The 14,916-nt window shown below is 36.6% G+C and overlaps 1 protein-coding gene across 6 annotated transcripts in view; it reads left to right on the forward strand.

Annotated features, from left to right (window-relative positions):
* CFAP20DC (CFAP20 domain containing) overlaps window positions 1-14,916 on the forward strand; it is a 55,638-nt gene that overhangs the window by 17,200 nt on the left and 23,522 nt on the right. For 4 of the 6 annotated variants that reach the window (XM_057422818.1, XM_057422819.1, XM_057422821.1 and 1 more), the window contains 6 exons: window positions 906-1,062; window positions 2,840-3,004; window positions 4,975-5,111; window positions 5,882-6,062; window positions 6,614-6,760; window positions 11,249-11,580. In XM_057422818.1, the coding sequence (XP_057278801.1) occupies window positions 906-1,062; window positions 2,840-3,004; window positions 4,975-5,111; window positions 5,882-6,062; window positions 6,614-6,760; window positions 11,249-11,580 (1,119 nt within the window). The remainder of the gene's footprint in view (window positions 1-905; window positions 1,063-2,839; window positions 3,005-4,974; window positions 5,112-5,881; window positions 6,063-6,613; window positions 6,761-11,248; window positions 11,581-14,916) is intronic. The other 2 variants (XM_057422820.1, XM_057422823.1) reach the window with 1 other exon arrangement.

Below are 14,916 nucleotides of genomic sequence, written 5' to 3' on the forward strand. Positions count from 1 at the left end.
GTTCAAGATCCGCTACAAATAATAATTTTTTCTTCCCTATAATTTCATTTAGTTGGCTTTGGTACCAGACTAGCACAGATGTTTCAGGATTGAAGTATGCATTAAAGTACATCACATTAAAGTCAATCAGAATATGAACTTCAGGTTTGTGTTTTAATTTAGATAATAAAACATTAATCAAAGATCCATCTAAATGCTCTTATCAGTTCTAATGACAAAATATTTTAATAACCTTAATGCTTGACCAACCTTGAAGACTAGGTCTTTATTTCTTAGTATATCTGAATACATATCTGTCTCTTTTACATGGTTATCTGCCTTTTTATTGTTGCTTTTACTTGAAGGACTATGCTGCTTTCAGTGATTAGATTGGTAGTTTAACTTGCTGTAAACACAAGAAGTAGTTTTAAGATGTTATGATACACTGAGATCTTGTTCATAATATACATTTTCCTGATATTTTTCAGTGTGGAAGGGGTGCAAGCTTTGGAGAGGTCTTTTTTTTTTTTAATGAATCTCAGAAACAAATCATCAAAGACTCTAACTCTAGCCTCTGGGGCACTTAAGCTGTAGTAACTTTAACTTATGAAATAATACTGAATAACGAATTCTTTTTCGCAGAAAACCTTTAATAAATATACTTTCTTACAAGTTAGCTGAAAAACATGTTGTAGATAAGCTAGTTGAGCTGTCAGTTGCTAGATTATGTATACTGATTTATATAAGTAATAGCTGTACGTGCAAATATAGCAATATATTTTCTATTATCAAAATGTGCACTGTTAATTGCAACTTGTGAAAATCTAATACTTAACAGAGATGTTGTTTATAGAGAACTCTACACTAAAACTCTTCTGCAATGATTAGTGTTTGGGTTTTATTAAAGTGTATTGTTTCTCTTCTAGTGGTGCAATATGTGTATTGACTTGGTAGGATTCACCAGTGAAATATTCAGAGGAGCTGCCTTCCAGTCTTTGGATGGAATTAGTATTTCAGCTACCTGTAAACTGAGAAAGATCTTCACTTTAAAATCCAAGCCTCAAGATACAGCTGAGAAAGGTGGTGTGTTACAATTACTATGTAGTCTTAATCATAACTGTTCGTATTAAAATCAAAAGCTTCTTAGTCATCAGATTGGCAGTTTGAAAGATTACATGATTTCATGAAAACTGAAGTGGTAGCACAGCATATAGAATCTGCTAGTGTTGGGCTTTAGGCAACTAGTTAAATGTATGTGTACTCCTCTGTTTTAAACGTTGACTTCCTTAGAAGTATTTTGTTAAAGAAATTCTGGCAAGATTTATCAAGTAGGGAGCTTGTTTTAATGAGGGTACATTAAGCTGATAGAAATCTGGTTTTGGCCAAGAGAAGAGTGTCTGAAAGTAAAAAGAAAAACTTAGCAGCATTTGCTGTTTGCTTTCTTAGTTTTGGACATAAGCAGCTGATGAAAGATTGCTTCCTTAAATAATCCAAGGCAAAACTGTAACAAAACAGTATTACAAGAAACAGAACTATGGAACTATCATAAATGCCTCTCTGAGATTTTTAGTCCATTTATCCTAACATGTCCTTGTTCATTGGAACCATAATATTGGTGGTGAACTGAAAAATGAGATATTTGTAATAGAGCAGGATATTGGTCAAAGTTTGACCAGTCTCCAGACTAGCAGCATAATCCTGAATTACTGTTTTCCAAGGCAGAGTTTCATTCCTCGCCGACAGTTGCGGTAATAGAGGAGGAATCACAGCTGGCACTTTCTTATTTTAGAGGAGCCCCAGGTATGGCTCAGCTTCAATTTCACTCAGATTTTCATTTTGTGGCTTTGAAAGCACACATGTGAAAAAAGGCTTCTGGCTTCTGAAGGATAGATAGTTAGCAGTATTCTAAGTATAACAAAAAGTATCTTCCATTTGGAACACCTAAATAAAGGAGAGTATGTGATCATTGTGATTTCTCCTCTTTGTTGGTGTGGTTGGAAAAGAGAAATTACTTCAAAAAATGGCTGCAAAGAGAATCTGGTAAATTCTCAGCAGAAACTGCTGAGACCTCACTGGCTTTAATTTAATTTAATTCTGTTGGTGCATACTTTTCTCTCTTCCATTCTAAACAGTTTTTAAAATGTGCGTAAATGTTCTAAATGAGTTCCAGAATTGCATAATGTACTTAATGAGTAGGCAGCTTTAATGAGCTGCGTGCATGATAAAATGTTGCAGTTTTAATTATTGGATTATCAATTCTGTGATAATTGCGCAGCTGGTGAGCATTAGTGTTTTCTGTATGCTAATTTTCTTATTGAGGCAAATCATAGAATCATTGGAAAAAACCTTTAAGATCAAGTCCAACTGTTAACCCAGCACTGCCAAGTCCACCCCTAAACTATGTCCCTCAGTGCCACAGATACATGTCTTTTAAATACCTGCAGGGGTAGTGAAACCACCGCTTCCCTGGGCAGCCTGTTTCAATGCTTGACAAACCTTTCAGTGACCAGTTTTTTCCTGATATGCTGTCTAAACCTCCCTTGGAACAACTTGAATCCATTTCCTCTTGTTCTGACTTGGGAGAAGAGACCAACCCCCACTTTGCTACAACCTCCTTTCAGGTAGTTGTACAGGGTGAGAAGATCTCCCCTGAGCCTTCTCCAGACTAAACCCACGCTGTCATTTACAAACTTACATACTGTCTTAAAAGTGAAAATTGCAGCAAAATTTTCAAATTGGTGTAATCTATTAAATAGTCATAGCCATATGAACTGAAACATGTGGAACCTAACAAATAACCGAAGAATTTAATTCTGTCGTGTCATCTGAGTGAAGTAAAGCTCATGTTTTTTGATTCTAGCTATGTGTGGTGTTCCAGTTATGCCATGTGAGCCCACAGATGTTATTCCTCTAACCTGCCAGCTAAATAAAGATGTGCCGCAAGTTACACAATTGCTGAACCTGACTAAAATTCACAAGTCAGAAATAAAATACAGGACACATCCAGTAAGACTGCAAGAAACAGGTATTCTGTTGTATTAAAATACTGTGATTATGATCTATACTGTATGTGTACAAATAGCATGGGTGATTTTCCTTTTTATTTAAGTTATTCTGTAGATCCATTCGCAACAGTAAATATCCCAAATATGTGCAAGGACTTAAAAAAAGTGAGTTATAATGGATTTTACAATGAGAATATTTTTTATGCATCACTGATGTGCTTCATGGAGAACTAATAATTTTGCCCCTTTCAAAATACTGAATTGATATTTTCAGCTTAAACTTGAGAAGTACATAAACAACTCACTGCTAGAGCTTAGAAAAATACACAGGTGAACTCTCTCTTTATAGGCACCCTCTTTCTTGTGTACTTTTGTTACGTTACTATTGGCTTCTGTACAAAACACAAGGCTAAGCCTTTAATTTGGCCCATAGAATAATTGCAATGTTTTATTAAAGTTTTGAATGTACCACCTTTTGTGAGTCACAGATTGATCATACAAGGCACTAGAACATCTTTAGACAACAAAGTAAGTCTGGAGTAGCTTAGAAGTGGTTCTGAACAAGAAAATTCATTTCAGAATCCATTTCCAATACATCTCAGTCAGTGTAGGCAATGTTAGAAGTGGTGCTGTAGGCAAGGAAGACACATTTGTATTCCACTGTGCTCTGTAACTTAGAATCATAGAATAGTTAGAGTTGGAAAGGACCTTAAGATCATCAAGTTCCAACCCCCCTGCCATGGGCAGGGCCACCTCATACTAAACCATATCACCCAAGGCCTCGTCCAACCTAGTTGTGAGGATTCTCACCTTCAGTGTTTGAACTCAGTAATAATAATTTCCACCATTTCTGTTAAAATGCTCTGGAAATACATGTGCAAAGTATTGACCAAAGGAATAACATAAATTACAGGGAACAGTAACTACTGATGAAGTTTAATACTATAAAAGACAAGACTGTCACAGCCAACAGTATTATTTAAGGTGTAGCGTCTCATGAAACTCTAAAAAAAATAAACACTTTGAAAAAGTGTTTTTTGAGAACAACCTGGATAATGTGAAAAGTTTAAGAAAATTTTTTAAACTCCTTTTCTTCTGCTTTTACTGCAATATGGACCAGAATATGGAAAAAACCAGCAGCTTCATAAAGATTTTATCATCCTCCCTAAGCTACCATGCTTTTGGTCACTCTTTATGTACTTCATTAGTAAAGGCAGCACAGCAGCTGAAATTAATAGGGGATTTAAATTTTTGCATACAGTAAGACCCTTCATACATTTACTTATATAAATTACATTCAGCTTTTCTTACCATGTGAGCATCATTTTTGTAATCCTAAGAGCAAGTAATATTTTTAGAGTATTATTGTCCTACAAGCAGTAAAGCCAAATTTCTGTTGTGAAGTTGGATTGTAAGTTTGCTTTTGAAATAGCAGAAAAAACTCTGGAATTCCGTTTCTGAGTGTCTGTATTCAAAAATCAGTGCTTCTTGTGTGGATTGTCAAAATAGAAAGGACTGTAAAACTTAAATGAGTACAATAGTGTGAATGATAGATCTAAACAGAATAATGAATGTTCACTTAAAACACAGCTCAGGTTTTATTGTCCAGACTAGAAAGATCTATAGCTTTTAGGTATATGTAGTAAAATAATTAACAGTAGCATCTTTGACCTGCATGGAAAGGAAATGCCTTCAGTTTAATCTTTATCCTTAATCCAATTTTAAGAACATAGGGTGTATTCTTCCAGACATGTTTTTCAAATTGTTGCAGTTGTCCTTTCTGAAAATAGAAGCTTTGGTATATTTAAGTACATTTTAAATGGGAAATGTTCTTTTTATCTACTAAATTTTGTTTCTTTGATAATCAAATGCCTGAATTATCTTTAGTGTCAACATTTAATGACGCATTTTGATGACACATCCAGTTGAAGAAATTCATATTCATTCTTTCTAAGTACTGTAATTCTTATAAAACTATTATTTTTCTTAGGTAGCTCAATTAATAGAGGACAACACAATATGCGCACAGGTAAAACTCGAGATGTATCGCATATTGCATTTGGATCAAAGATCTTTGGGCCACCTCCATCTTCAAACAGAAGAGTCAGCACAAGGGTATCTGGAGAGGTAAGAAAGCTTAAATTACGACAGAACTGCTGGCACTTTTATAAAGGAAATGATGACAAGCAGAGGAGTCACACTAAAGGTTTTTTTGAGAACTGTGGGATTATGTCCAGAGTATTGTGTTTGGTTGTGGACCTCCAGAATAAGAGATACTGTAACATCCAGTGGAGGGCAAGTGAAATGCTTGGGTGGCTACGGCACGTGGCATGGGTTTGTTCAGCCCGCAGAAGAGAAGGCCGCAGGACAATCTAGTTCCTACTTTCAACTAATGCAGGATTGAAGAGAAGACAGGCCAGAATCTTCTCAGAGGTGCAGTGAAGAGACAAGAGTCCCAGATTTGCAGGGAAGCTCTAACTGGTTGTAACAATAAAGTGGTTCAATACTGGAACAGCATCACAGGGAGATTGTGGAATTTCTATACTTTCAAAGATAACAAAACATAACTGGAAAAGGCTGATCTATTTTCAGCATTATGCCTGCAGAGTTCTCTTCCTACTGAAATCACTCTGACTTCTTATCGTTCTTACTTTCCTGAATTTAGTATCTAGCCTGATGAAGTTTGTGTGTGTGTAGTTTTCCTTATGAGAGCTGTGACGCAGAGCAGAAACTCTTCATTTCAGTTTCCTGAAAGATCATACTTTTTTTTTTTAAAAATAAGTATTTGGAAACATTGTATTTTTCAAATAAGCTTAATTTAAAATGTGTATTTACCTTTGAGTGTTTTGAAAGCTGTTACATTTCTGACTTTCATTAAGAAAATCATGTCTTTCAAGGTAACAAAGACCCGCAGTAGCAAAAGTAATAAATCTTGCCGACTTCAAGGCAAGGGAAGGGGAGCTGAATCCATACAAGACACTGAGAGACTGGAGCTGTTGTTCTCACCATGCAATGATTCTTTAGATCACGAAGTCAAAAGGAATACTCGCCAAACAACTAAAGATATATGTCAACATGGTAAGAGCATAAAGCGAAGAATATTGTAGAGTTCACAAGCTGCCAGAGATTTTGCATGATTTTGACTTCAGAGTGTAAGACTTAATTCTCTGTTTTTCATATCCTTTATCTTACCTTTTAATTACTGGACATTTATATTAAATCATAGCTTATTCTCCTTCATGAGCTTGCATAAATGCTTGTTCTCTCTGCAGATACTCGTGTTTGAGCCGGGGATTACAACCCTGTGGCAGTAGCTGCAGGTTGTACACATCTTCAGTTTTGCTTCGTACTGTGTATGCAACTGAGGTGCTGCAGTGATTCTTGATTATTTTGCAGGCTTCTGCAAGCCTTTTCTTATAACTGCTGTGGTTTGCCTTTCTTCTATGCCTAGTGTTAAATTTTTACTTTCTTGTGACTATCATATTCCTGCTGCCCTACAAGATTCCTGTTTGGAAGATGTTTGTATCCCAAGACAAAGCTGTGTATGCTGTTTCTTCATGCCTGAAGTAAAAAAAGCACACAATACGCATGTTCACAGGTATTTCATAAGCTTCTGGGTTGTATTTCAGACCCTGCAATTCAGACTCAGGGTAACTCTGAGAGTGGAAGAGTAGATTTTCAGCTTGACTCATCACAGGGACCATCAGCAGACAAGAACAGTCATAGGAGATTATCTTTAAAAGATGCATCCAAAACCACGTGGAAGATAACCAGTGGTATGGTGCTCATATTATGTTATTTTATATTAAAGTTGTGTGTGGTGTGGGGGACTGACTGACTGACATAAATTTCAGAGCACCCAGAAGCAGTTAATAGAAAATATAAATGTATGTGTTGTGGAGGATTGTGGGAATCAAACACCTTGCAAGAGAATTGATTTTAAGCATTGATAAAGATTTGCAGGATTAAGCAGAGTGCCAGGGCAGTGGATGAATAAAAAAAGAAAAATTTCATGCTCTCTTGATTAAAAGGAAAGAACTAAAAATAATTTATTCTTTAAATCCCTATTAAATTTAACACTAAGGACTCAAACATCACATGTGTGAGAACTTTTACTTGTCCCAGATAAGAGTTTAGGATATTAATTATGGTGTCTATGTAATATCAGGGGGATTTGGTTTTGTTTTTAAAGTTCAGTGGTTAAATTACTTTTTTTTTCCATAGAAGGACACAAGAGCTTATGGTGTATTTCCCTTTCACACCTATCTGCCAAAAGGTGTGTATTTTTTTGTCATGCAGTGCCAACTTGCTTTGTATATGCCTGGAAAGTACATTAATTGTATAAAGAAGTGATGTTACTTTCTATTAAAAGGCATAGCCTTTGTTAACCAAAGAAATTTTCCTTCATGTTGTGGGTTATTTCCATTTTGTTTAATCATTGGGATTTTTGAAGCATTGTATACTGGGACAATGACAGTAATCCATACTTGCTGTTAGGGGTTTTTTGCTATTTTACTGCATGCGTTTATGAGAATGAAAGCTGTTGTAACCCCAGAAACCCCAGGATTGATGTTCTAGTCAGGAAACTCCCAACAACTGATCTTGCCTCAGTCAACAAGTCACAAGCCTTGTTCAGTGGTGATGACTTAGCCAAAAGCATAGTCCTGCCACTTAGAATCATAGAACAAACTTGGTTGGAAAAGACCTTTAAGATCATCAAGTCCAAATTGTGACAAAGCGCTAATGTCCATATGCCTGTGACAAGTCAGTGGCAAAAAACCACATTCCCCAAGCAAAATCAAGCCTATGTGGTCTCTGGCTCCCCACCTCTACTGTGGTCAAAACAAGTTCTGTCAACAAGAACTGTGAGTAAATATTGATACAAATATCATGGGGATAGTGTAGCTTTCGTAACCTTAGAGGTTAGTCCCTGCTATTCATGATAGTATCTTTTAGATATATTATAGACCTCAGTTCAGCATGTCTTCTATGCAGTACCTTTACAAAGGTAAAATATTTTAAAGCAAGGGATAAAATAAAATGAGCGAGCATTGTTTATAGTTTGTCAGTCTTATTTAGGCAAGACTGAAACCTTCATTAAAATGTTCGGCTGTATTAGAAGCTTTAGCATAAGTCTCACTACATAGAAGAACTAGTTAGATGTTTAGGTGATAATTCTTGCATCTATCTTGTTTGTTGCAGTGTTGTGATTACAGAGTAGTTTGCATATTTTGCTAAAGTACTCTAAATTGTTCATTAAAATTGATATGGAAACACTGAGTTAAAAAGAAAATCCAGTAAGTGCAGTTTGTGGTAGAGAGATAATAGGATTTGATTTGGTCCAAAACTTCCCCCGTCTTTCACTTGAAGTCTGTCAACAGAATGCCACACTGACTACAGGTTGCAGAAATTGCTGAACTTCATAGCATAAAATGCCATCTTAAAGCGTTACAGACTTTTCTGTCTTCTGCTATATATTACATTAAGTACTATGGCATACAAAATAATACTTGCATTTAACTTACTACTAACCCAAGTATGAGTCTTGGAAACACCTCTGGAAGCAAGTGCTCTTTACAGACATTAGATTAAACAACCTGAATACTCAGGCTAAATATTATGCAGACACTAAAACTTTTAAAGTGCTTCTTTATATTTCTGAAGTGCTTTACATCTGAGTAAAGACATTACTTTTACTCACAATGGGAAGTGATGTGTATGAAGTTTTTGGATGTCTGGGGCAGAACCAGTAGAAGGAGGCAGGAGTTTAAGTGTCTTAACTGCTTCCTATTCTCTGAACAGTTGACAAAAACAGTTACTTCAGATTTTTTCTTTCATATTTTGATACTTTGTTCAAAACTGGCTTAAAATCCCAAACCCCAAGTGGTTTGACACCTTTTCTTTTGCTTCAGAATTCATTACAAAATTTTTATCTCTAATGACCTCTGCAAATTAAACAGCAGCAACTGCATTAGAAGGCATTCTAAAATGAGAATAGAAAGGTGAAGCAGTTGGGGAAGCTGGTTGTTATTAGGTCAGTAGGCCATAATAAATATGAAGCCATTTCTCCCTACTCATTCACTGTCCTTTGTGCATAAAAATTAGCAGGTTCTCATGAAGTGCTTGTGTATAACCATACAGGGCTCTTTGCAGTGGTCTGAACTATTAGTGCGTATTTGAAAACTGCAAATACAGCATGATACATGTCAAACCTAATTTCATGATGGGCGAAAAGGCCTTCTGAATACTAAAGGAGTATATGTTACACATCTTGGTCTTGTTCAAGCCACTGCCATTGAAACCTGGTAAAATGTGTCTAGATTAAGCTGAAAGGGTGGGTGCCAGATTGTTCAGAAGATCACAGAGTGCTAAGATAGGAAAAATATTTTAGCAAAGGAAATTTTGAAGATATTTTTTGTTTTGAAGAATGCAGCAAGGTGAAAATTTTTATATAGTTGTCTTGGGGAAAAAAATAAAAAGAGTTTAAACCACTGTAGATTTAGCATCCAAAACATAATTCCAGTTTGCTGACTAAGCATCTTGAGTGATCAAAGACAGGACAATTCTGCTCTACTATCCTCCTTTGAAAAACTTGTAGCTGTTGATCAGAAGAGAAGGTCATTTGGCTTATACAAATGAAAGTTGGTTCTTAAAAGTTTTGAATGTCTTAAAAGCACTAATGTCTCTGAGGCTCTTGAAAAGACTAGACCAACACATACCTAAAATAAATTACATAACTTACATATTTGTATTTCATGTCTTTATTAAAAGCAAGGTGACATTTCTATATACTTGCAAAATAGATCTTTTTCTGTACAGTAGACAACGATCTACTAGATTGTTTTTAAGCAGCATGATTATCTAAAATAAAAAGAGTTTACTTGAAAAAGCTTGGGGCTTATGCCTATAGATGGTCTTCATCTACACACTGAAGTCTCTTCTGGAACATGTAGGTGTAAGCCATCCATGTGTCAGGTCCCCACTTTTCACTGATTCCTAGTACAAACTGCTGTTTAGAATATTGAAGTTTGGCAGCTTTACTAGCTATCTTTAGTAAACTGGGAAAATCACAGCAACTCGGTGAGAAAACAACTGTTTCTCCTAGCATCTCCCTCATCAAATCCCTCATAAAAAAAATGAGATGTCATCAAATGAAGTCTCAGCCTTCATTTATGGTGGCTGAGACTTTCTTTTTTATCTCTCAAAGCAGCTCAATCTGCCTGAAAGTGATAATCCTCTCTAACAAAACTAAAAAGACTAGAATTCCATAACAAACTTACTGTCTTCTGTGACAGCAAGGATTTTATTAGTGCAGTGCTATTTCATTATTATGGTCTTAGTAATTTTTTATTGAGGCTTTTTTAATATGGTTGATGGTAAATTTGTTTTATGGAGCCAGAAAGTTTCAAGATCTAGTGAATAATCCACACCACACTACTTTGAATGAAGATAAGGGAGTATTGCATACTTGAGCAATTCTCCTTTTCTCAGATGCTGTTTGAAATTGGTTTTAATCAATCAAATTGGCATTTTTTTCTATAAAATCATTCCAAACAGTAAAATGTAAGTTAACAGTAAGAGTACAGAAATGGCCTTTTCATGTTTATTTGGAGCACTCGGTCTTTAAATGCCTTTCTGTAGCTTATTGTTGGTTTAAAATTGGCAGTTTAGTACTGCCTGTATTCAGGGAAACTTGGTGAAACAGAGATCTTAATTAATTTTTCATGTCATACTATTTTTCATCAGAGCTATAGTTTGAAATTGAGATTTAAACCATAGGTTCTGGACATAAAAATAACTGTAGAATTTCTGTAAGAAAGAAGCATCAGTTTGTAATATCAACTTTCCACCAACTATGTGTGTTTTCTTTTTAAATGTCAACCACAAAAAAGTCTAAAGAAGATCAATAGCCAAATTTAATAAAATTATGTTTTCCTAGAATGGAATTCAATTGAACAGCTTCAAATCTTAACAGTTAAATAGTTTCAGATTTGTACATCGCAGGTTTGCACGTCATCTATCAGAGCCTGTGGATTTCTTGAACTGTGATCTGGAAATGTTCTGATTTAACCTTGCCTCACCTGGAAAGCAGCCTGATCTTTTTCATTGCATCCTCCTCACACTTCCAGCTATATAAATCTGATAAGCAGAATGTTTCTGTATTAGAAAAATTTCTTTTGCTGTACAACTTCCAGAGAAAGTGAGTAATCAGGGTAACGTGCAACTTACATATTTGGCATTAAAGTAAGCATTTTACGTTTCAGATGAATGGGTATTTCCAAAAAGTCTCACTGAGAGTGTTCAATTGGATAGGAGCGAGCAGTTTGTAGCTGATGAAGATTCAGCCTGCTGTAATGTAACCTTGCCAAAGAATGCCTCAGTTGAACATCACAGCAATGAAACAGGTGATCACCAAGTGAATAATAAAGAGACTTTCACATTTTCATCAAGACCTCGATCAGCTCCTCATGGGAATTCTCCAGATACATCACCAGGATGTGGCATTTTCCATTTGGATTTGAAGCAAGATAGTAACGGAGTACATGGGAAAACCCAGATTGAAGATAATATTCAAGGAGCTGACAGCAGTGAAGAGGTAGGCTACTTTGTACATGTAATTATTGATAAAGTAGTCTTCATTGTAAAACTCCAAAGATGAGATTCTGTCTTTAGGCAATATAGGGGATAAATCATCTTTTTCCCTGTATATCTCCAGGTAGATTTGTCTTTGTCAGGGTGCTTTGCCTAACTGGATACAGCTGTGAAAATCATAAAATGGTTTGGGTTGGAAGGAACCATAAAGCTCATCTACCTCCAGCCCCTCACCACAAGCAGGGTTACCTTCCACTAGATCAGGTTGCTCAAAGCCCCCTCCAACCTGACCTTGAATGCTGTAAGGAATGGGGCAGCCAAAGCTTGGTGGGGCAACTTGTTCCCTCTGTAACGTGTAGACAAACCTAAACCTGTCAGCCCTTGTGCCAACAGAGATGTGAGTATCGTGCATGTTTACAACAAAAAAGATTTTAGGAAAACCTGCATCACAGGTTTGAGAAAGATGTAAGTCTGTTAGGGTTGAGCAAGAGTGGGGAAAATAAGGCTTTCATGTGCCTTTTAAAACTGCAAGCTGTGACTCTTTTGCCCACCACTATTGTCAAAAGTGAGTTAAGAAATTTCAGCATTTTCATATCTGTTGATGATTGGTATTTCTACTTTATGTCCTCTCTGAGCTGTGTCAGCATCACCAACTTCAGTTCTTTTGCAGTGTGGCAATCATTCAGCAATAAATTTAATGAAAGAAAAATACTTCTTTATCAAATGTATCAGCTGTTTCTATATAGAAATTCACCAAGCTGTCAATGCACTCAATAGTTGTTTTGTGTCATTATGGTAACTACTAAAACAGTTTCTAACTTTTATGAACATTCTATTTCATTTTGAATTATAAAATCTGTTCTTTAGCATTCTGCTCTGTTGCATATAGCTGAGAAATAAAATGCAGCCAAGTTTCATAATAGCAAGATGGACTGAACTGCTTTATGTTCTGCATCTCCGAGAACCCAAAATGCTGATGTTAATTATGAGAAACACAAATTTTCTCTTCTTCTGTAGTTGTGGGACGTTTACTATTATCTAGGGCATTGTATTATTTATTAACTTAAACCCGTAAGACTTTATCTCAAGCAAAGTTCTAGAATTTCAGAATTAAATCAGTTTTAGCTAACCTGGTAGTTCACAGCTACAGGATGGGCAGACAAGAGATCCGGAGCAGCCCTGCGAAGAAGGACTTGAGGGGTATTGGTGCATGAGAAAATGAACATGAGCCGGCAGTGTGCCCTCGCACCCAGAAAGCCAACCGTATCCTGGGCTGCATCAAAAGGAGCGTGACCAGCAGGTCGAAGGAGGTGATCCTGCCCCACTACTCTGCTCTCGTGAGACCTCACCTGGAGCATTGTGTGCAGTTCTGGTGTCCTCAACATAAAAAGGTCATGGAACTGTTGGAACAAGTCCAGAGGAGGCCACGAGGATGATCAGGGGACTGGAGCACCTCCCGTATGAAGACAGGCTGAGGAAGTTGGGGCTGTTCAGCCTGGAGAAGAGAAGGCTGCATGGAGACCTCATAGCAGCCTTCCAGGATCTGAAGGGGGCCTCTAAGGATGCTGAGGAGGGACACTTCATTAGAGACTGTAGTGATAGGACAAGGGGTAACGGGTTAAAACTTAAACAGGGGAAGTTTAGATGGGATAAAATGAAGAAGTGTTTTACTGTAAGGGTGGGGAGGCACTGGGATGGGTTGCCCAGGGAAGCTGTGAATGTTCCATCCCGGCAGTGTTCAAGGCCACGTTGGACAGAATCTTGGCTGACATGGTTTAGTGTGAGGTGCCCCTGCCCATGGCAGGGAGGTTGGAACTAGATGATCTTATGGTCCTTTCCAACCGTAACTGTTCTATGATTCTATGAGCAGTACTATATGAGATACCATTCTAAAAATGTAGAACCGTTTTGATTTCAAAGAATTCTTTTATTAAATTTGTAGAAAGTATTATCTACAAAAGTATTTACTTAATTGTAATACATAAGAGAGAAGTTGAATTTCAGGATGAATTTCACATAAGTATTTATTCTCTTTATGTTGCATATACTATGAACCATAAGATGCACAGAATATCTGTGCTAGAACTATACAGTTTTTGTAACTTTAGGCTTTTGGGGAGGGAATGTTTCATTCTGCAAACTGAAAACAGCATTTCTAAATTACCCTTACTGGTTTCTAATTAGTAACTGAAATAGTCCAATGCTGTTATTCACTTATCAGAGTCAAATAATCAGTTTAAGATAAAAATTGCTTCTTCTCCTGGAACCATTCATCATCAAGTGACTTATCTTGTAATTCTAGGCGTGCATGTGCTTTCATCTCGAATTTCTGTCAGGGACTATGTACATGTAAACTTGCCATGGCAGCATTTATGGTTTCTGCCCAACCCAGAGCAACCCCGAGAACTCTTGCTAATAAAGACTGTGACTGTAGCAGGTGTGACCACATGTCACATAGTGCTATCAAAAATGTGTTCTACGTGTAACTGGCAAGTTCATCAGAGAAGCCTTCAATGAAGAAACTGAGAATTTTTCTGTCCTTCTACAATTCAAAGAATAATTAAGATAATGTGCCGTTACAAAGGCTGATAGATGACTTCACTCTGATACCTCGGGATTAAAGCTCAGTGAACACAAGGGCTGTATCCATCTGCTCCTAGTAGGTGGCCCTCTAGAGTCATCAGAATGATCTTAAAATTACAACACAGCAAAAGCAGTCAGTTTTATGTATCCAGAACTGCCTATCTGCATCTTTCAAGGAATACATCACATCAATGGAAGTGCTCGTTCCTCAGGAAAATGAGTCTCATCTTCAGTTTACATATGCTGTGCTACAGTTAATCAAGCAAGCTTTATTGATGTTTCTGGCACCATTTCATGATTTAGTATTTAACAAATTATTCAAGAGCCTAAATAAGTATGAACTAGTGGAAGAGACATGGAAAGGCTGGAGGAATTTAAGCTTTAGATAAATCAGAGTTGTCCATTTATTTCTAATGTGTGTGTGAAAAAAAATACAGGGCTTTCTTTAGTAGTATTGCATCCTCAATTAACCTAAGTTAATATGGGTTTCCAGCACAGATTTTAAGATAACTTATGGCAAATAAAAATCCATGGAAAAGAGGGAAATATAGATTGCTGTTTCAAGGCAATTACTAAGTGAGGGACTAAAACTTCCAAAACATTTATCATTAATAAAATCGATGGATTATTTCCTTGAATGTGCATTTTATTCTGTGTAATCCAGTCTTGGACTCACTGAAATCAGTACCTTGGATATAAATACTTGGATCACTTTCATGAGCAGTAGGACTGCACCTTGGCTTTGGGAGGCATAATG

Source organism: Pezoporus wallicus, unplaced genomic scaffold, assembly GCF_028554395.1.
Source record: "Pezoporus wallicus isolate ANWC-B61680 ecotype Strahan unplaced genomic scaffold, APGP_CSIRO_Pwel_v1 contig_11080, whole genome shotgun sequence".
Classification (NCBI taxonomy): domain Eukaryota; kingdom Metazoa; phylum Chordata; class Aves; order Psittaciformes; family Psittacidae; genus Pezoporus; species Pezoporus wallicus.